The sequence below is a fragment of the Rhea pennata genome, chromosome 13, assembly GCF_028389875.1.
Source record: "Rhea pennata isolate bPtePen1 chromosome 13, bPtePen1.pri, whole genome shotgun sequence".
Classification (NCBI taxonomy): Eukaryota; Metazoa; Chordata; class Aves; order Rheiformes; family Rheidae; genus Rhea; species Rhea pennata.
In genome coordinates, this window is record NC_084675.1 from 13,590,244 (window position 1) to 13,612,212 (window position 21,969).

A 21,969-nucleotide genomic window follows, 5' to 3' on the forward strand; every position below is an offset into this window, starting at 1 on the left:
CCTCATCCCGAGCCCCGTGCTGCCCCAAGCACCCCGGCCGGAGCGCGGCCGAGCTCAAGCGGCACCGGCGGGGCAGCAGCACTGCTCGCCGGCACACGTGGGGCCCTTCGCGGCCGCGGAGTCACCACCCCAGCAGCCCGCGCCCGCCGAGTAACGGCCCTCCCTGCTCCCGCGGCCCCGGAGTAACGGCCTTTCCCGCCCCCGCCTCGCGGCCGCGACTCTCGCGAGATCACCTCCCCTCCCGGCATCCATTTCGCGGCCGAAGCGACGGTGGGGGTGGGGGGGGGGAGGCGGCTCTGAGGGAAGATGAAGGCGGCGGCCATGTTGGGAGCTTCAGGGTGCTTTTGGTGTTGCTTGTGCTGAGGGAGTCTGCGCGGGGAGAGCTGCTGCTGGGGGGGATCGACGGAAGGTCGGGCCCGACCCGAGAGGAGGAGAGCGCCTGCTGCGTTTTCGAGCCGGGCTCGGTTAGTCGCCTGTGGCCGGCTCCAGGAGCGCTCGGCAGGGGAGGAGGGGGTCCCTGGCCGAGGAGCCAGCACCATGAGTGGGGGGACGCCCTACATCGGGAGCAAGATCAGCCTCATCTCCAAGGCCGAGATCCGCTATGAAGGGATCTTGTACACCATCGACACGGAAAACTCCACCGTGGCGCTGGCTAAGGGTAAGGACCTTAGATAGAGGCCCGTGGCCCTAGCAGCCCAGCTGCGCCTCGCCGAGGGCGGCGGAGGGTGGTGGCGCAGCGCCGCTCGCGGCTGCGGAGGCAGCGCTGGGGCCCGTCCGGGACCGAGCAGGAGCCCGAAGCCGTGGCCAGCCCTCTGTGCTGCTGCGGGCCTGGCTGTGGGGGAGGCCTCCAGGCTGTGAGGGCCCCGAAGGCGCGACGAGGGGGCCGGGCTGAGGCCGGGGGCAGCCGGCGCAGTGCCGGCCGGAGGCACGTCCGGCAGCCCTCCTGCCCGGCGGGGCTGCTGGGCGGTGGGCACCCGTGGCGCTTCGCGGCTGAGGCGGGACGAACAGGGGGCCGGGAGCGGTGGCCCGAGCTCCCGCGGGGGGCCCGGGAGGTGCCGAGGGCCGCGGATGGACTGTCGTCGTGAGAAAGAGCCGGGAGCGTTACTTGGGGCCGGGAGGAGCGGGACTTGTGCAGAAAGGAGTCCTGAACAGAGTAAAAGTGTGAAGAACTCAGCAGTGGGACTATTATGGAGGAAGAACGTAAGGGAAAGTGAGAGGAGGAGACAGGAAAGAGGATTCGTTTGTATCGTAGTAATTCCAGGTGTAGAGGTCGTAAATGGTACTGGGCTGCGTACCAGTACTGCGTCCTCGGTAGGAGACAGCCGAGATCTTCTAAAGGAGAGCCTGCGAGTGCGAGGCTATCAACAAAGAAGACTATGAGCTATTCATTTCCGAAGTAGATACCTGGTGTTGTATAAATCAAATTTGGGGACAAACCTTGGCGTGAGAGTGTATTGGCCAAAAGAATGTGCTTGTCAGAAAGTTAGGAGGATATATTCATAGAGCAAGATAGTCTGAGACTGGGGAGTAAAAAGAGACGATGTTTGAAACGGGATATCTGGAGGACTACTGTTTCTTGCACATGATAATGCACTCTAAGCACAAGTATGTTAACTGTAGCAGTGAATGTGTAATATTCTGGTCAAAAATGAAGTCAGAATTTTTAATATATTCTTTCTAATCGACTCTGCAAAAACTCGATTGTATTTTGATTTATAGACCTTGACTCTGTAAAGTGTTGCTACATAATATAAATGTATATATAAAATCAGAGAGAGCTAAATTCAGATGTTAGGTAAGAAGAAAAAATGTTTCCTATGTAAATTAAATAATAGGACTGAGAATATTCTAAACTTTTTTTTTTTTTTTTTTTTTATGGTAGATTTAGTTTTTAAGCCAGTGAAGAATAGCATAATGAGAATCTTATGTTTTACATAGTGGTGTATTTAATAATAGTTCATCTGTTGAGTTGATGTAGTGTGTAGCAGTTTGCTTTTATCTGTGATTGGTCTTTGGGGAAACTCCTGTTTGTTTCCCTGTCACCTTAAGCCCCTCATACATATATGTGCATGTTATTATTTAAGAAATTGCTTTGTTCTGTAAGTTGTTATGCTTACGTTTTGAAACGGATGCTTTGCTTTTGTAGCAGGTTTCGTCCCAAGCTTGCATAAGCCATTTACAGAACGTTTAACTTTCATGGTGTGATCTTACTTATTTCTAAACTTGTTTTTAGGTTAAATTGCTGTGTCAGAATTGATACATCCACTTAAAGCGGACAGCTGGTATTTCTTTATATGAGAAAAACATTTATTTTTATCATAGTGCTTATCTTTAGGAACTTCAGTTGCATGTTATGATTATTAAGTTTTCATACAAAACCAGTTACAAGAATCCCATCCTTGAGGAGCGTGTAATAGTCTTACTCTAATTTTGACAGATTTAGTACTGACCAAGCCAGTCATGCATGCCTTCTCAGGACTGGTTAAGTCATACTGTTGCATACTTTTCAAAATACAGATATTTAAGACATATCAAACTACAATTATGAATCTGAACTGCTCTCCTCTAATAACTCTCATCCAAAATGCAAATTTATTTTTTTGTTTATAGGCTTTATTTTTATGTATAGGTTAATTTTTATGTAAATGTGAATTTAAAACTTGCCTGAATTAGCTCAAGAATGTATGTTTTGTAATATACTGTCATGATTCAGAAAAGAAATAAACAAGCATTTGCAGGCCTGGAACCAAAAATCTTGATGTTAGAAAAGCCAACAAAAATGATTTACTACTTCCATTTTGCTCCACTCTATAGATGACTTTGTGTCACGTACCTGGATTCAGTGGATTTATCGTTGTTCATTTCCTAACTGAAGTCATTGAAATTATTTAATTATTTGTGAGGTAAATACAAAAGTAGAGGCAGACTCTTTCATTGAAAGATTATATGTATATACATACACACACACAGAGAGAGAGCATTTGGGACCAAAAAAAGAAATCTTAAGTTTCAAATTAAATTAACTTTTACTTATTTTAGTTGAAACTTATATTTTGTTTTCCCATCAGTAAGTCCAGTAAGTTTCAGAACAGACTATTTCCAAGCCAAAGTCAGAAAAAGATAAACTTTTCTTGCTGTAAAATGATTGCAGCTGTACCTGGACCAGTATAAGCATAATTATGACTTGAACTTGCACACTGTGGCATTAAAAAGTAGATGCAGTCTTTTATGCTAATAACTTGCAATGTCTTTTTATTTGAAGGCATTCATTTATGGGGATGTTTTTTTTAATGTAGGTAAGCTTTGCAAGAACAGCCGTATTGGGTCAGAAAAGGCTTTGTTCCGTGTCAACAGTAGTGAATTCTTAGGGATGTAAGTATAAGAAAGAGAATGTTAGAGACTGCCCCTCTGGTGCGATGATGCATCAGTTTTCACTTACAGCTTTTGGGGGCTTTATGTGTGGAGCTGCCTTTGGGCCATTATGCTTGATAGATATTCTTTCATGAATTTGTTTTAATGAGTAGTTTAATTTCTGGATTTTTTGATCATCTGTGATAGTATTTTCCTTAATCTGGTGATACATGCAGGAGAGAAGTATTCCCTTTCTTGCAGACACTTAAATTATCTTAATTGGGTGAAAGACTAAGAAATGAGGATGGAGCAAAGTTAAGGTCTTGTGAAGACCTTAGCACTTCCTATAATTGAGGATTAGGAGCAGCAGAGGGAAGCAGTAACCTTTAAGGTTTTATGAAGTTATTTTTCAGGGTCAGTTAAGTGACATGCACCTTCCATGCTGCCCTCCATGGCTTTATGGTTAGGGCGTGTGTGCCTAATCCAACCGTGTGCATAGTTTGTCACACCAGAACAATTTATTATGCGAAAGCTCACTCCTGGCTACTTTTCTCTTATCTCCCTATTAAGTCGCCACCACTAAAAGCAGGGAAATGCAGGCTGAATTAATTGTTCTGAAAGTAACAGCCCACTGTTAGCTGTTACCTTCCCATTAATACTTTTATCATAATATGGTGTGCAGACATCTGAGTGTGTTACAGGGAAAGAATTTTGAGATTTTTGGAGAGATTTGGCAATTAAGATTGAATTGTTCTGGTAGTGGTGGCAAATCAGGCTTCTCATGGGTGCCTTAAGAATGGGGAAAGACTGGTATCTGCATGTGTATATGTGGTAAGTCTGATGAGATTGTGTCGGTGCTATGTGCAGAGACTTGATTGAATTGTGAATGTGCAATAATTCATGTTAAAGGGGATTAGAGTCTTCTTTTTTGCTAGTAGAATACACAGCTTGGTTTCTGATTATCACAGTATGTTTCAGTTAACAGGTGGTTATTTCTGATAACTGATATGGAAGCTTACAATGTTTTTCATGGGTGTTATAGTAGTATAATACAGCAATACTATATGTTATGTAGTATTATAGTAGTAGTAACATTGAAGTCGGTCAAAAATCTCTACAAATATTTACTTGCATCTCTTTGCTCATATTAAATTGGTGGAACTACTTGGGCACGAAGTCACGTACACAAATCCTATTAGGCTCAAAACTGTAAGTTTCTTTAGCTACTTAAGTGTATGTAATTATGCAGACAAAAATATTTGCTTTTAACATATAGTTGCCTTTCTTTTTCGTTGCCTTTGTTTTTCTTTGCAAGTCACAATGCCAGCTTAGTTCATTTGAAGAAAAATGTTTAAATTAACAAGGTAGGATTAAATTGATTTACTGTAGTTCTGGTAAGTTATATGGTGATGTTATTTTTCACATGCTTATTTTCATTTCCTCTCATTCCTCAGTATTTTGCTATATATGAACCACTGCAACTTGCTCTGGAGGAAGGATGTAGTCTGAGGAAATACCCCAAGAGGCAGAATTGGACAAAGCTCTAAGACTGTTGCTGCTCAAAATACTAAGTTGCCAGAGTATCAAAAAGATAATGTATTTGTGATTATGCAAAGCTATGGTAAAAGCTGTTTCTTTCTAAGTTCCTATTATACTGACTACCTTTAATATTAAGCTTTTTACTTTAATGGACTCAAAGCATGTTAAATCCTAATCCCAGTAGAGAAGGAAGAAACTGCTGAGAGAGGCATCCCTTAGCAAAATAATAAGAAATGTTCAACTCTGTTATTTAGTATCTGAAGACCTAACTGGGATAGACACTATGCCAAAACAAAGAGTAGTACTTATCTTGGAACTTAATCTAGTTAAGCCAATTTTACCTATTTTCTAAGATAAGATCCCTGCGCATGCAGTTCTCATTCCTTGCTTTAGAATGAAAAGCAGAGTCAGAGATGGGTTACCTTTGTTGCTTTTGGATGAGGGGGAAAGATTGAACTCCATTTCAGAATTTAATTCTACAGGATAGGGATAAATAGTTGTCTTATATTGGGGAAAAGTCATTCTCTGTCTGTCTGCCTGTTTCTCTTCAGTAATTTCAGGTGTGTTGGGGGAGGGAGGGAAGGAATTAGTAGCATTTTTTTGTGTATTTTGTTGCAAAACCATAGTCTATGTTGTCACTGTCTTCATCTAATTGCCTAGACAGCTGATTCTGTTGTTAATAAATTTTGATTTGTGGTATTGGTAATATTTTCTTGTTAAGTTTTCGTAATTATTGGGGGAAGAGAGAGAGACAAATCCTTGTTGAGTTGCAATAAAATTTCTTTACTAATTACAGGCTGTTACTTGCAGTAATATTTTTTTTAAAAAATGCATCCAGTGATTGTTTATCATTAGATTAAAATGATGTTTTTCAGCTTCTTTTGTTGATTAGTTTAGAATGGAGAGAGGTAATTGCTGGATGTTGAAACTGTTCATCTTCTTTGTATCTTGTGACACTGGTATTATTACTAAAATAGCTATTTATACAGAATAGCTCTGACTTACGGGAGAAGTACTTTCAATGTAGACTTCTATTATAGTTCATCAATAAGGGCGAGATGTCTTCCTCTGGCTTACTACTTTTTGTGGTGTTACTGTTGCTTAGTTCCTTCACTTTAACTAGAAAGTGAAATATTTCATTAACTGAAAAGTTCGTGTATCAGCCATTTTTTGCACAGTTCTGTAGACAAAATGGCTACTAGAGCCACTGTTTCAGCATAGTGGGATAGAGACACAAGCTAGAGATACAAGGTCAACTTTGATTGCATTTAGCAAGACAACAGAACAGGTCAAATAATACAATGAAAGGCCAAGTTTATTTACCACTACATAATAAGTAGCGTATAGAGTGGCCAGAGCCCAAAGTTAAATCCTTGGTCAAAATACTAAAATACAAGGACCTGATGAATAAGAAGCAACAGAAAGAACTGTGGTAATGCACATGACCAATTGATGATGATGTTTTAGTCAAAGTAACATTTAAGAATTTCCAGAAATACCCAATTAACCTTCAGATATCTCAGTCGTCTTCTACAGAGGAAGAAAATGATTTATGTTGTTACAAGTGTTGAAATTCATTTAATAGCATACGCCTTTTGACAGCTTTTACATGCTTTTTAGTGGTGTTCAGAATAGACTTTCTCATGGTTACGTACGAAAACTTCAAGTTAGTGATACAGATACGAACAAAATAATTGCGATCGCTTAATGCTTTTCTTCGTTGCAGTGTAGAGTTGATCTTTTTATCCCTGAATTCCTGAATTACGCTTCTCAAAAAGATTTGTAATACTTTACTGGTAAGTTTTATTTATACAGTACTAGAAGAGGCAACAATGATGGAAGATGGTGCAACCTGAGAAATGACTCAGTATGGCTTTATGTAGCTCTACAAGAAACACTGCTTTTCTCGATTAATGGTTTTATAGCTGCAAATAAGTGCTTAATGATGCCTTCAAATTGTTGATACATCTTAAAATGGAGGGAGGACTGATTCTGGTAAACTAAAGCAAAAAATAGATGTTTTCTCAGCATAACCTGTAGTGCCTTGCAATGCAATAAGGGAAGTGTTTTAAGAAGGTAGAGCAAAGATGGTCGTGGAGGATTGTCAAAGCTGCTGCAGGTTGATGTTCAGTGGCATGTGATTGACATCATCTTATTCTCCATTGCTTTCAATTCATTGCTTATTTTTACTTACAAAACTTCGGCTCTTGGAGCTGTATTTTTGCTTTTTTTTAATTGTTAATGGTTTTTTAGTTGTTTGGTTTTGTGTGTGTGCGTGTTTGTGTGTGTGGTATTTTTCCCCCTAATTTATATTCACCTGGAGCTGGCAGTCTTAAGGCAAGAAAAAGTGTGGAGAGTAGTGAAAGTAAAACAATGTTAGGTGTATATGTTGGTAGTGATTATATGTGATACAAAGAGTAAAGCATGATAAGCTTCATTATGTAAATGTATATATGAAAACTGTTAGAATTCAGCTAAGGACGTACAAATTAATTTCGTGTGTCAGTAAGTTGCACACTATGCAGGCATACTTAAGACAACAGTTCTGTCCCAATGAGTTCACTTAATTTGATAGAGATTATACAAAACCTAAACCAACAAGCAAAAATCATTGTGCATAGTGAAAATTGTATAGACATATTAGAGTTCATAACGGTTAATTTAATTTTTGATTTAGACCTTGAATATGTTGAAAAATGCTTTCCTTTAGGTCATCTGTAATATCTTAATTTCTAATAGTATTAAGATAATTGTTTTCCTATTTTGTAAATACAGAATACGAAGTATGTAGTTTCGTGTAGTCTTATAGTGTCCAGAGATTATGTTCACTTAGCAAAAATCTGTCTTGCTGCTTCTGCTTATCCCCACGAAACAATCAAAATATTGGACCTCTGAGTGATAGTGTAAGTGGTGTCTCAATAAGGAATAGGAAAGATATAGTTGCTTGAATTTTTATGGAGATTTATAAGGTCAAATTACTTGTTTCTATCAGAGCAGTTGACAATGGCAAAGAATATGCTGCCTATTTAATGAATTTTATACTCAATAAATTTGTTCTTTTTACTTAAAAATACCAGTCTCTGCAGTATATTTGAAAGTTTTTTTGCTGAATGTGGGGCTGTTTTTTTCTTTTTTCTCTCTCACTTCTGCAGTTCGTTCCTTTGGTACAGAAGATAGACCAACTGATAGACCTATACCACCTCGCGATGAAGTCTTTGAATATATTATATTCCGTGGTAGTGACATTAAAGATCTAACTGTCTGTGAGCCACCAAAGCCTCAGTGTTCTTTGCCACAGGACCCTGCTATTGTTCAGGTAAGCTGAAACATATTTTTAGATATGCTTGTTTATTGCTTAAGGTGGGATCTGGCAGCATTAAGTGCTATCTAGTTGAGACTTAGTGCTAAAAATTAGAATCTTTGTTGCTGTAAAATTCACAGTGCAAAGTAAAGAATTCTGGACTTTCTAGAGTCATAAGATTTTTCTCTCTTGAATCATGTCAAAATTGAAATCTAACACTAGCACAACTAGCAAAATGAATTGGACACCAAAGCTGACAGTTTTTTTTTCTTTTTTTCTTCTTTTTTCGACCAAAAATTAGTAAACCTTGATACCTTCTTTTGATAGGTACTTGGTTTAGGTGTACAAGTATGCAAGATTTCTTGGGAAGATCAGACTTTCTATAAGTCAAATTGAGTAGATGCTGAAACATCCCCGTTAGTTTTTTTTGATATTACAGTTCAAATGTGCTCCCTGACTAGCACTTAGCATTTTATCTAGCTCTATTTTTTAAAAGGGGCAGTTATTTGAAAAGGGGATTCTTCAACATCCTTAGTTGTTGAAGAGGGAGCAGTTTACAACTTGAATCCTTCAGGCTACTTGATCTGTTACTTTGTAATAAATGGACTGACAGAGCTGATTGTTTTTGACCTCTGAAATTTGTTGGCTTGCTGATTGTGGGGTATCTTACCACTGACAGTAAGATGGAAATTCTAGGTTCAGAAGGAACTTGATCAATTTGAAGTAAGTTTGTACATTTCAAATGTTTAACTGTTTCATAAAGCAAAACTCTTAACTTCCTTACAAAGTATCCTTGCTGCCCTCTGATTCCTAAGGTGTTTTACCAAGTTTGATAAAACTGCTTCTGTGGGTGTTAGTTGAGAGCTGTGAAGTGAGATTGCTGCCAGCTCCAATACTAATAAAACTCACCTCTCCTGCTATGTTTGGATGTTGCATTGGTCATGTGGTTTTTGAAGCTCTAGGGAAAAAGATTTGACACTGTCAAATTCGCCAACAACAGCTTACACGTTCTTGACAAAAACAAAGTCCTGTATCTGAGGTTCTAGGAAAAAGATTGCAAACTCTACCATACTGTTGTCACAAGTTAGTAACATAGAAGGGTGAAAGTGCTTTTTAAACTATATACACACGTATTATTTTTTATTTCTGCCCATTGTTCTTTTGTTAGAATGAATGAGCTCTAATGCAGAGTAATTTGGATATTTCAACATTTTTGTGCTGTCTTTGCTCCTGAAATACATTGGTTAAACTTTTAATATCAAAAGAAATGAGTTTATGAATTAAAGTTTTCTTGTATTAGCCACAATTTTATTGTTATGTTAAGTTTAGTGAAAGATTTTAGTTTCATCTATTTCTTGCCTTGCGGAACTATTTTTTGCTTTTTATGCAAACATATTTTACTTTCTCCCCCGCCCCTTTAGTCTTCACTAGGATCTTCAACTACATCTTCATTCCAGTCTGTGGGGTCCTATGGTCCTTTTGGCAGAATGCCTGCGTACAGTCAGTTTAGTCCAAGCCCATTAGTGGGGCAGCAGTTTGGTGCTGTTGGAGTTGGTATGTTCATTTTTATTTCATATTTTCCTATAAATGAAGTTGCATGTATGTTTCTAATGGGTAATCAGTGCCTGTTATTCCTGTTTTATCCTAGGGACAGGTCCAAAGTCTTGAATCTATATCAGTCCTTTGCTAGCTCTGTAGTAGTGAGCTTTTTGTAACCTCTGTGCCTCAGATCAAAGCATCCATACGGTTGAGAACTTACCACCCTGTCTCAGAGGGCTGAACAGGAAAGGATCATGAATATTTTAAAGTATTAGAGAAGCAGCACCTCCACAAAAGCCATATAGCTGTGCTAGGGGCAGTTGGTCAGGTGGTGTGTGCCTCAACCAAGGATTTGGATTATTCAGCAGTCTCTTTTGCCAGCACAGTTCTGCAGCTATTCATGAGTTGTTAGCTTGGCATGACGTCTGTATTTGAAGTGTTTGTGAGCTGATGAGTTAGTTGCTCCTGTTTAGTTTTACTGCAAATCTAATAATGGATGCTCTCAAAGACTTACCAACCAACTTTCCTCTATTCCTCAAAGTTCTTCGGCAAAAGAGAAGTCAGTTTACACTCCCAACACTAAAAGAACAAAATTCACACACAAAACTCTATAAGGAGTTCAGATAACAAAGAAATCAAAGAAGCAAGAACCTTATCTTAAGTTCTTCTCATTCAGCATTTAGAGATGAACTGGATAAGATCAGTGAGGCTTTTGAGGTCAGACAAGGAAATTGAGGCCTTATATGCAGTGGAAAGTTGGCAACTAGTGAGTGTCATACTGGTACAAATACAGATGTAATTTGGTATGGTAACAATGGGTATTACTTAGCTGGTGTTATTTGCAGCGATGTCTGAAATTTAAAAGCATGCAAAACACTAAACACTGAGTTTCTAAACTTGGATCTTAATTCTTTAGATTTTATTTTAGTTTTCTCTCTTTTATGATCATAAAAATGTTTCATACAGATGTAGATTTCTGTTATATTAGGAAAAAAACTAGTCTGTAGCAAAAAGTATGTTTAGTGCAATGCAGCTGATAGCTTGCAGTAATACGGAAGATGAAAGCCTTCATCTTCTGGAGTGAGATGTGGTAACAGGAGAATTTGAAAGGAGTACTTTTATTGTGTTTTCACTTTTATTTTTTTACATAAGAATTTATATTCTTGTAATTCTTGTAACTGTTATGGCAACAGTGTTATTCCTAGAACTGAAAATGCCAGCCATGTAGAATTGACCATAATTTGATATTAATGAATAAAATATGATAATAACATCTTTTAAACAAAAATGTAAAGTGGGAATATGTACTAATAGTGTTTTATTCTTACTCTGTAAGGTGGTGTCATGACCATGCTACATCAATGCTTGTGATAGTAAAGTTGACCTTTTTTTTTTTTTTTTTTTTTTTTTTTTGATAAAAGGCAGCAAGGTATTACAGTCTTACCACCTTGGTAAGAATACATACATTATATTAAATTTAAATATGTGGTGGCACAGATTATAAATAGACTTTTGTCTATTCTAGAATAACTGCCTAGTATGGTTTGACAAAAGTTTTAGTACCAATTTTTAAAAAAATGACTACAAAAAGGTCTAAACTAGGTTTTACAACTCTTATTTTCTTTCAAAGCAGGAGGTTCTTTAACATCTTTTGGAACAGATTCTTCAGGCAGTGCTAGCTTGTCCCAAAGCACTGCAGTTGGTTCTGCATTTACAACAGATGCAAGATCATTAAAAACACAGATGTCTCAAGGTAAATCTTGTTGAATGAATCTGAGTTTTTTGAATGATTGTCTTCTCCCATTTAGGAGGTTGCCAGGAATGGTATTTTCAAATGTGAAGGCTGGAACAGGTTAAATTGAGTTTAATGTGATACCAAACAATACAATTCTGTCATGAAAAATAAGGTGTTAAGAAAATTAAGAATGAGCTGAGAGGTTTTGCATTTGTTCTTTAAATGTGTTTTCCTACATCTAGCTATGCTGCATAGGTAATTATGGTTTTAGCAACACATCCATCATCTTTAAAACATCTAGGTCAATGAATAGAACTTGCTTCAGATGAATGTTAGCAAGCAGGTGCATACGGAAGTTTCATATCTAATTTTATTGATAACATGACAAAACTTAAGATACTATATGCTGACTGAATTGTGAAGTCCTTCAGTCTACAATTTTTAGATCTTTTAACCTAAATGAGGGTGAATTGGTGGGACTTAGTAATGTATGGTTTCCTAAGTAATACTGACAGCAGACCTGAATGCCTCTAGAGATCGTGACATGACAGTTAAATTGGCTCAACAGTAATAGAAACTTCATAGATAGTTTTCTGTGTAATATTGAGGGGGTGGAGGAAGCAAAAAAGATAATTCTTTGATTTGAGTAGCAAAGAGGAAAGAAACTAAATGTCAAGCAACTTCAATCTTACCTTTCTTGAAAACATGTTAAGGTTTCTTCTCAAAATCCAAAAGGCATTATTTTCCTGGTTTTTCAGTCTTCATTGCTGTAACTAAAACAGTGTGTACTGTCACTAATTCCTTGTCATTTTAAGGGCAAAATACTTTACTAATAGCAAACATTTTTCCCCTAAATTCCAGTTGGAATTTGTGAACAAATAAGGATGACTTTCAGTTGTATGGATTACAAAATATATATTCGAGTTTTGCTGCATTAACAAAAAAAATTACTGAGCACTTACTGTTTTCTGCTGAAAGAATAGCTTTGTTTTCTGTAGATGAAATTTAAAAATTGTGTAATTTTCAGATATAGTATGACACATGTTCCAGATGAACAAACATTTTTAGCCAAAAGTCTTAGTGGGGCATCAACAAGATTTTTTTGTGCTTACTTTAAATTTTTTTTCTTGTTTTTAGATCCTAGTTGTAGCTTTGGGGACTTTTTTTTTTTCTTTTTTTTCTTTTTTTTTTTTTTTTTTTTAATGCAATAGGTAGAAAATTACAGGTTATTCTTTTCTTTTACTTCTTGGGGCTTGAGTCTTACCATTTTAATTTCTAGGCAGATTTAGCCTTTTGGTGTTACCTGGCTGGTTTGGCTGGCCAGCTCAGATGTCTTTGTTCTAAATAATGGTTCTAGTTCCAATCACTCATGTTGTAAACTGAAGTGTATAAACTGTACTTTATGGGGAAGTTTTCACAACTCTTTCACCTGCATTATGCCTGGCACTAGCCATCACTGTTCATTATTTTGTAGAGTGATCATACAACTGTGCTACGTGAAATGAAGTTTCAGTATGATAACTGTATTTCTGTTGTTGGGAACAACACTTTCCACTTGGCATTTCAGGAAGGCAGAAAGAGTATTTGTACCTCCTGTCAATCAAAAAACATAATTCCACAGCTAAGTGCTCGTCATAGATAGGTTGGTAGGGATTAATTGTCCTACCCATTTTTTTCTTTTAGACTGGGGGAAGGGGAATTGCTAAATATCCTTCATTCTGGATTAGTGGATCTGAGGGTGCAGAAATATTTATTTCCTCTTTGGACACAGCTGTCTTGACTGGTAAGGCAGATAACCCTGTCAGTCTAGATTGGTTGAGACTAATAATTCAAATTTGTAGATGAGAAATAATCTTTAGGGGGTTTTGTGTGCTTGTTTTTTGTTTAGGTCGTTCAAGCCCGCAGATGGATCATTTGAGAAGGAGCCCCACAATGGAACAAGCAGTACAAACAGCTTCAGCCCACTTACCTACTCCAGCACCCGTTGGGAGAAGGAGTCCTATATCAGCTAGACCTTTGGTGTCTGCTAGCCAAAAATCGTTAGAGAATCAGGAGCACAGACGAGGTATATTGGTTAACTTTCATGTTTGATTTGGGGGATTTTTTTTTTCTTTTTCTTTTTTACCTCCATACAGAGTTGTTTAGCTCTGTGTTAAGGGTGATGTGCAGGAATCTTCCTGCTGTCTGCTACTAGCAGACTACCTAACAGAGACTTGGATTTTAACTTCCCTCTTCCCTCCCCTTCTTTCTCTCCTCCCTTTCCCTCCCCTTCTTTCTCTCCTCCCTTTCCCTCCCCTTCTTTCTCTCCTCCCTTTCCCTCCCCTTCTTTCTCTCCTCCCTTTCCCTCCCCTTCTTTCTCTCCTCCCTTTCCCTCCCCTTCTTTCTCTCCTCCCTTTCCCTCCCCTTCTTTCTCTCCTCCCTTTCCCTCCCCTTCTTTCTCTCCTCCCTTTTTCCCCTCTTTTCTTTTAACTTTCATAGCCTTGGATTGTTTGGGCATCTGAACTATATAGCTAAATACTAAGTGTGATAGAAAATACCTAATTGGATAAACAAATCATCTTTTTATTTCCAACTTTAGCTGAAGCACACAAGGTTTCAAGATCAGAAAATGAACTCAGAAATGAAAACAAACGGCAAATTGGTAATTCTTGTTTTGAGAAATAGTTACTGTTTTCAGACATCTAGTTTCAGACTTTACTGAGGTCTGCTAACGTACAGTATTGTATATAGTTTACAAAGCAGTAGAACTTTGTTTCTAATGTTAAGAAATTTTAGTCAAGAAAACTTGCAGTTCGAATTATGATAATACAGAACACAATACTTTTGCAGAATTGCTTCTAGTGGGTAATGATTATTTTGCATTGGGTCAGAATAACACAAGCACAGAAGGTCAGCGTTAAACCGGTGGTTTTACTGTTTTGAATCACTGCAAGTGATTGGAACAAAAATAAAAGAGCAAGCAATATTAATGAATGTATACACACAGTAGTATGCAGTAAAACTTGATGTCTTTTTACAGAAATACTTGACTGAAAAGCCAATAACATTTTAACTGTTATCTGGAAAGTTTTTAATGACTTTCTAGAAAGCCCTTTTGCTTACTAAAGGATAGTACCTGATATTAGTGTATTTCATGTTTTATGCCCTTGCTGTGTTTATTGCAAGTGTGTTTACGAGTTATGAACTGCTCCAACAGGACTTTTAACAACAGAAATGCAGGAAGAGGATGCATGAAGTCTCAGCATGTTTCCTGAGGAATTAAAAAGATTTTTTTTTTTCAATTTTCAGTTCCAAGTGGACCTTCAGCACGGAGAGGCCGTGGAGGTCACCGAGGGGGCCGTGGACGATTTGGTATTAGAAGGGATGGTCCAATGAAGTTTGAGAAAGACTTTGACTTCGAAAGTGCAAATGCGCAATTCAACAAGGAGGAAATTGATAGAGAATTTCATAATAAACTTAAATTAAAAGGTACATTAATTTTTGATTTATATCTGAGCATGGGGGAAAAACAGCAATGTAAATATTAATGCTTGGAAAAGAAGCTTTTAAATGGCTTGTCCTACTAAATCTTGTTAGCATTTATGGGAAAAAAATCAATGTACAAGGAAACTGGTATCATTATTTAATTTATTAAATACTTGGATCAATATTTAAGTTTAGGTTTTGAAAGAATTCTAACTAGCAAGTATTGCATATCGTGCTGTAGCAAGTCTGTAGGTTAAAAATGTGTATTTCTTAAGCAGAAGTCCCAATAGCAAATGGATTTTCCTTTACTGCATCTCTTCCAGAAATCATTTCAGAAAATACATCTTTATGTTCTCAGTTGCTCAGTAGACCAAAAATAGTCATAAAAAAATTTCTTTGGGATCAGAACTTTTTGGAGCATGCATGAGGGTTTCAGTCTGTAAAATCTGGTATTTTTTCCCCTTTCCCAGAGAAACATGGGAGTAGTTCAGATCCATACTGTCAGGACTTCTGTTTTCTAGCAGGCTTCTGTTTTATTACCTCACTGTCTTGTGATCAGCCACTTGTTCATTACTTTACTGCTACTGTTTCTGGACAAAATTGCTACAGGATAAAAGAGAAGGTTCCCTATATGAGGAATTGATTGGCTAAAAACTAGCAAAGGGTAGGAATAAATGGTCAGATTATAGTGTAGAGAAAAGCCACAAGTAGACTCCCATAGAGTTTATTCACCTGATACTCACCTCTTTTCTGGATTATTTTAAAATAATGAATAGAACATTTGCTGTTGATGCTAAATTATTCAGAATAGTCAAGAGGAAAGCTAACAATAGAGAATTATAGAGAGACCTCATGATACAAAGTGGATGGTAAATTCATGGTTTGGTTTTCTATTTTTTTTCTCTCTTAAAGAGTAGTTAATTGTAAACTTACACATGTTGTGGAGTGGATGAGAGAGAAATCCAAAGTTTGCACATGGCATTATGAGATTTGAGCTATGAACATTGAGAAATGAGACTTTAAAATCATGATAGGTGGTTCTGTGGAACCATCGTCTTGTTTGTCAATACCAATAAAAAGACTGAATTTCAATCACAACAAGAGATCTTAAGTTATTATTGGGAAGTAAGTGTGGCATGACTTCTTGGATGTTGACCTTCTGTCTCAAAAGGGAAACAACAGTGACTGAAAATGCAGAGTAACAGGGATGGGCAAAACCATGGAATCACTTTTGCATGAGGAATGATAGAGTGAGGCTTTTGAGCTTAGAAAAGAGACAGCTAAGAGTTACAAAATAGACAGCTATTGTATCCATTCTACCTTAACCTGCAAAGAATATAGAGGATGTCACACCTCCAGACAGCTGCAGCAAAACATCCTAATTTGCAAGTCAGATAATCTGACACTCATGTTCAACTTCAGGAGATTGCTTCGTATTGAAAATGTTCAGTATATTTTACTTTGTGTGCTTGTGTCTTAGGACAAATTCACATTGGTATTTAGTTTAGTCTCACAGTCTAGATTTCTGTTTATTTTTATTTTATAGAAGATAAACTTGAGAAACCAGAGAAGCCTGTGAATGGAGAAGACAAAGGTGATTCAGGTGTTGATACCCAGAATAGTGAAGGGAATGCAGATGAGGAAGATCCACTTGGACCTAATTGCTACTATGACAAAACCAAATCCTTCTTTGATAACATCTCCTGTGATGACAATAGGTATGGCTCATAGTGGGAAGCCGCTTAAGCAGCGTAATGCATGTTTTTGACGTAATGTAGTGTCAGCAGTACTCACAACTAACTCTGGATGGAACAGGCATAAAAATTAAATCCATATGAAGTGGACAAAAAAAAAATTTGGAGTGTAATACATTGAGAGCAAAAAGTTTTAAATGTTTGGAAACATGCTTCTAGAGTTTAGTGCACATATTGCAGAATCTTCTTTCCAGTTTGGTGTTGTGCTGCAGAATTACCACTTTAAGTTAAATCAGTCACACAAGTGCTTTGGTAATGGTTTCTAAGTAGATTACGTAACTCTGGCCAACAGTATTGTCTGAATGGGAAGACAGCATTTCAGGAAAATCAAAGCTTATCTCTTGCTGTTTCCTTTATTATGAAAGATTATGTGAATTGTTGACATAGTTTGAGATTATAGATGGCCTTTTTTCTTTTATGTAACTGGTAGTTTAAAAAAGATTAACATCTGTAACTGCAAAAACCTGGTTTTGTGTTTGAAATTGCCAAGAACAGGGGTTTTGGTTTTGCTTTTCATTTTATAATGATATGTGCAGAGGATACAGGATATAGAACACTTATCACATTATCAATATATAATAAATACATATTAACATATATACACCTTCTTTTTTTTTTTTTGAGTCAAATGAATTGTGGTGGACATCCAGATGCTTGCAGAAGGCATAATTTGCAATTTATAATTTCATTTTCTTTCTAGTGATTCTAACTAAGCCAAGCAATCTTCCCTTTAGAATGTTTCAAAATAAATAATCCTTGTTCCTTTTGTGTGGCAGAGAACGGAGACCAACCTGGGCTGAAGAGAGAAGATTAAATGCAGAGACCTTTGGAATACCACTGCGTCCTAATCGTGGCCGTGGAGGCTACCGAGGCAGAGGGGGGATTGGCTTCCGAGGTGGAAGAGGGCGAGCAGGTGGAAGAGGTGGCTTCACTGCCCCCCGAGGATTTCGTGGTGGATTCAGAGGAGGTCGTGGAGGCAGGGAGTTTGCTGACTTTGAATATAGGGTAAAATATATTTAATCTCTGTTATGAAAATGGTGATTATTCTTAAATAGATCACCATTGAAGAACGAATGACTTGAGCCACTACCCTTCGAAACTAGTGGTAAAACTCTTGCTTTCGGATTTGATGTTGTACTACTGAGAATAAGAATTTCTTGAGTAATATTTTGGAGATACTCTGGACTACTTCATTGAAGGGCCATTAATGCTAAAAATTTGGTTAACATAGCAACATTTCACTTTCAACAGCAACCAAAACTGCAAACTAACTTTATTCAGAGACCCATAATATTTGTTGTGTAGCTCTATTTAAAGAAAAAAGTAAAACATTACATAAAGAATTTGAGTGTTAGAAATATTTTTCTAAGCAGAATTCTAAAATGTAAAGGCTCGGGGCAGGGGGGGATTGAAGTCAAGGAACCTTTGACTTCTTTGGGAATGATTTGGCACAAAAGTGAGCTGGCCTGTATACTTGTCAGTTCCCATATAACTCCTAAAAATAGAATAACTGCAGTTTCTGATGCATAGAGATGACCTTTTGCAAAAAGGCAGGTCAAAAAATGTCATTTATGAGTTAAGTTCCTATTAAATATTTTTTTTGTTGTTTTTTAAGCTATACCTTAACATAATCATGTAAAATAGCTGTTAGGAAAGCTAAGGTAGAATTGACTCTTTCAGACAATCAAATGTTTTTGTTGTTGTTGTCTGTCTGTTTAAAAAAAAGAGAGAGGTGGAGCATTCTTAGAAAAAAAGGATTTCTGCCTACACAGTTGGGAGAGTGTTCTTAAAAAATCATATGCTATTATTTTGTTTGAATTAAATACGAATGAAGTTTAAAGTTTCTTCAGGCTTTAGGCACAAGACACTGTAAGTCTGCTAATTGAAATAACCCAATATAAAAACTTTTTTTAATAATCGAATAAGCATTAAAAAAGAATAATTTGTTCTGCAAGAGTTATGATGGCTAAAAAGCAGAATACTTATTTAGAAAATACTAACACAGTTTGGCTTTGCAACATTATAAAGATATCCATTCTTCTGTTCCTTGTTGATGGTCATGACTCCTCTTGCTACTGGCAATTCAAAGAAAGGACTGGCTGGTTGTCATCCCAGCTAGTAAAGTGCTATTTAGTGCTAGCAGTATGTTAGGTTCACTTCCTTTCTTCTCTTAGAAACAACACAAATAAATTCTCCTTTTTTATGAAAGCTAATTGGCAAATGGTTTATGTAAATCAGCAGCACTCCATTGTTTGCAAAACTAAAATCTTTTTATAATTTCAGTGTAAGCCATTTTTCTTGGCACTAAGTCTGTATCTTCAGCCCAAACATTAGTTTATTAAGTGACAGAAATGATCCTGGTGCAATGTTCAGAATCATTAATAATTGCCTGAATCAATGCACGTAAATACAGGCTTTTACAATTCTGACCCAGACATTAAAACTTCTTCTGGTAGTGTACAGTGTGAGCAGTTACTGATTTACACAGCAGAAGGTCTTTGTTTCCTGGTTGAGGATTAAATTGTTCAAATAAACACTTTTATCACAGTAGATTTCTCACTGTTCCTAAATCACTCATTCATTTGTTGGTAAGAATTAGTTCTGTAACTTTAATTAAAGCTTCTTGACAGCTGAGCATGCTTCAACAAGTATTAGCATTGACTTGAAACTAAAGGAGTTGAAGATCCAAGATTTTAATTTATGTATGAAAGTGATTCACAGTCTTCCAGATGATTGGACTGTTTGTGCCATGCTTCCAGACTAACTTCCTTAGTGTGTGCCAGACTGAGCATATTTTGACCAGAAGCTAACTCTTCTGGTTAGCTCTTTTCTGCTTTTAGTAGATCAGAATTACCTATCACAATTCACCTGTTCCCAGTGCTGTTACCCAAATTAATTTATTTTTTGTGTTTTGCAAAATGAATTGTAACATTCTACTGTTGTTCCCTCTAGAAAGACAACAAAGTTGCTGCATAGTCTGCAAGAAACCTGAAACCGGGTGAACGCCTAGATCTTCTTGATCCAGAGAATTAGTTTCAGTCTCTGCAAAGAATGAAGTTAATTTGCTGTATACTTGTCACCAGCACTGGGATTTAACTATTTAATTTCAAAGGGGTGTAATGCAGTTACTTTTTGAAAAATGGCCATCTTTGAAAACAGTGAGCATTAAATATATTTGAGACAGAAGGATAAGTAATTTCTTATGTATAGTTAATTATAAAGCAGTACTTCGATGGAGTTTAAGTATTTTTTCATCACTGAAAGGATTTTTCTTATTACTAAACTGTATTTGATAATTGCTTCGAATTGTAAGGACAATTGTATGCAGAAGGCCGTCGATACTGTGAGTGTTTTTGATCCACTGAAGGTTGTTTTTTGGAAATCCTGTAATATCCCTTTTGAGATAGTTGTACTTTATCAACTAGGGTGCTGGACAGTAGAAAACTTGCTTTGTCAGTCAAATATGTACACACAATAAATACTGTTTCTTAGGCAAAGGAAACTTTTTATATAGTTGTAAAATTCCATTATATCCCATTGCCAAAGAAACATTACAAACTTTGTATAGCTGTATAAAAAGCAACTAATTTTTTAAAGAATAAACATTTTTAAGTCGGCAAACATACTGTGTTATTGCAAAAGTTGATATGCTGAAGAACACTGAATTAGTTGTTTTTCTTTTTCTTCCTTTTTTCTCCTTTAGCAGCTTTTCAGGCTTAAATGTTTGATTTTATATTTGGACTATAATGATGATTTTCAAATGTTCTTCCATTATACAAAACTGGATACATTCTTTACTTCTCTTGCAAGAATTTGATTTTTGTAGTTTCTGGCATATCACAGGATTTGACCAAATTAAGGAGATATTTTCGAATAAGGACAAAATAAAATTTTCATATGTCAAAATTTGCAATTTTACTTTAGTAATAAATATTACTTTTTTTTAATAAGATGGACCAGGCAGATAAGATGATTCTCTTGGAATGCCTGGGACAGAAGTATGTCTCCATTTGTCAATTCTTGAAATGTTAACTTTGTTGTAATATCTGTAGACATAAGCAATTTAAAAAAAAGATTCTTAGTGTTTTGAAGTTGTTTGCATTTTGATAGACCATAGCTTGGAGACATAAAAACTCTGGTTCGAAGACCGTGAATCCACAAGTGACATGGTATGGACTTTTTTGCCAATTCTGAATGACTAGTTACGACTTTTTGATATGCTAAGTTACAACTGAAATAGAAATTTGGTCATTTGTGTCTGTGTATGTATATGAAGGCCACAGGAATAAAGGGATCCAAAGATTAAAACATTTTGATCTAATTTGCTGACTTCTTTTTTGTTAACTTTATCTTCAAAATGTTCGGTGGTGATAAAGATGTGGAAAACTGCACTGTTGGAAAATTGAAATATTTAAAAGTGGTTGATAGAATCTTAATTTTATAACTTTTTGTATAGCACTACAAGGAAGTATTTTGTAATTGGTTTCCTTATTAAGGTCAAGTATTTGGCAACTGTAGAAGTTAGATAATACTGTTTAGTAATGTTTTTTTGCATGTTAACAACAATGCCTTTTGGGATCCGCAAATCATGATTCTGAACAACTTCAGAGGTTTTTGAACATAAAGGCAAGTGCTGTACTGTTGCAATAACTATGTATACTGTATGAGGTGTCCCAGGCTTATTTAAACACAATGAATTGTAAATACCAATGATACATGCTGTGAAGGTATGAATATAAGTCTTTCTCCCCCCCCAGTACCTTGGGTTACTAAGTGGGGTGCTCTGTACCCAGGAATTAGCAGCATGGCATACCTTCAGTGTACCTTGCTCTACGAAAGTGAGACGTTTTTTATTTTAAAGCAGAATAAACTGTTCAATAAAATCAGTCTTTTGAAAGTTATTTCTTGTAATGGTAGTATTCTGGTATTGGGAACGCTGCTAGGAACAGCCTAACCTGTTTTTCTGCTAAAGCTGTTTTCGGTAACAAAGCTCTATAGAAGAAAGTAATTGAAGTAAAGAAAGGCCTTTACGCAGAGATTGATTTGGCTGAGTGCAGTTTTCCAGTCGATCCCTTTTGTGCTTTGTAGGGTTATTTCCTCTGTGGACTGAGGCAGGGAGGGAGTTAGTGTCTTACTCTTCTGGAAATAATTTCAGAATTAGGGCATAAATTGCATAGCAGTAGTTGAAACGTACCGAGGAACATGCAGGGAGGGGAAGAGTAAAGCTCGGGAGTGAGTGGCTCAAGTACCTTAGCGGTGTTTGGGGGTTTTATTTGTTTAAGGAG

General features: G+C 37.1%; 1 protein-coding gene across 4 annotated transcripts; it reads left to right on the forward strand.

Moving 5' to 3' along the window:
* Positions 1-279: 279 nt before the first annotated feature.
* LSM14A (LSM14A mRNA processing body assembly factor) lies at positions 280-21,585 on the forward strand. 4 transcript variants are annotated; one of them, XM_062586316.1, is made up of 10 exons: positions 280-658; positions 8,043-8,206; positions 9,613-9,745; positions 11,361-11,483; positions 13,354-13,530; positions 14,044-14,106; positions 14,754-14,933; positions 16,477-16,648; positions 17,461-17,689; positions 19,637-21,585. In XM_062586316.1, exons 1-10 carry the CDS (start codon positions 538-540, stop codon positions 19,658-19,660), a joined length of 1,386 nt encoding a protein of 461 aa, XP_062442300.1. In that variant the 5' UTR covers positions 280-537; the 3' UTR covers positions 19,661-21,585. The 4 variants fall into 4 exon arrangements, with proteins under 4 accessions (XP_062442300.1, XP_062442301.1, XP_062442302.1 ...); XM_062586317.1 differs by having other exon boundaries at positions 11,364-11,483; XM_062586319.1 differs by lacking the exon at positions 280-658 and adding an exon at positions 4,836-4,972.
* Positions 21,586-21,969: the final 384 nt, after the last annotated feature.

Coding starts and splice junctions, on each gene's coding strand:
- LSM14A (XM_062586316.1), top strand. CDS start 538: ATGAGTGGGGGGACGCCCTACATCGGGAGCAAGATCAGCCTCATCTCC. Junction 11,484..13,353: donor AAAAACACAGATGTCTCAAG/GTAAATCTTGTT, acceptor TTTTTTGTTTAG/GTCGTTCAAGCCCGCAGATG. Junction 13,531..14,043: donor GAATCAGGAGCACAGACGAG/GTATATTGGTTA, acceptor TTCCAACTTTAG/CTGAAGCACACAAGGTTTCA.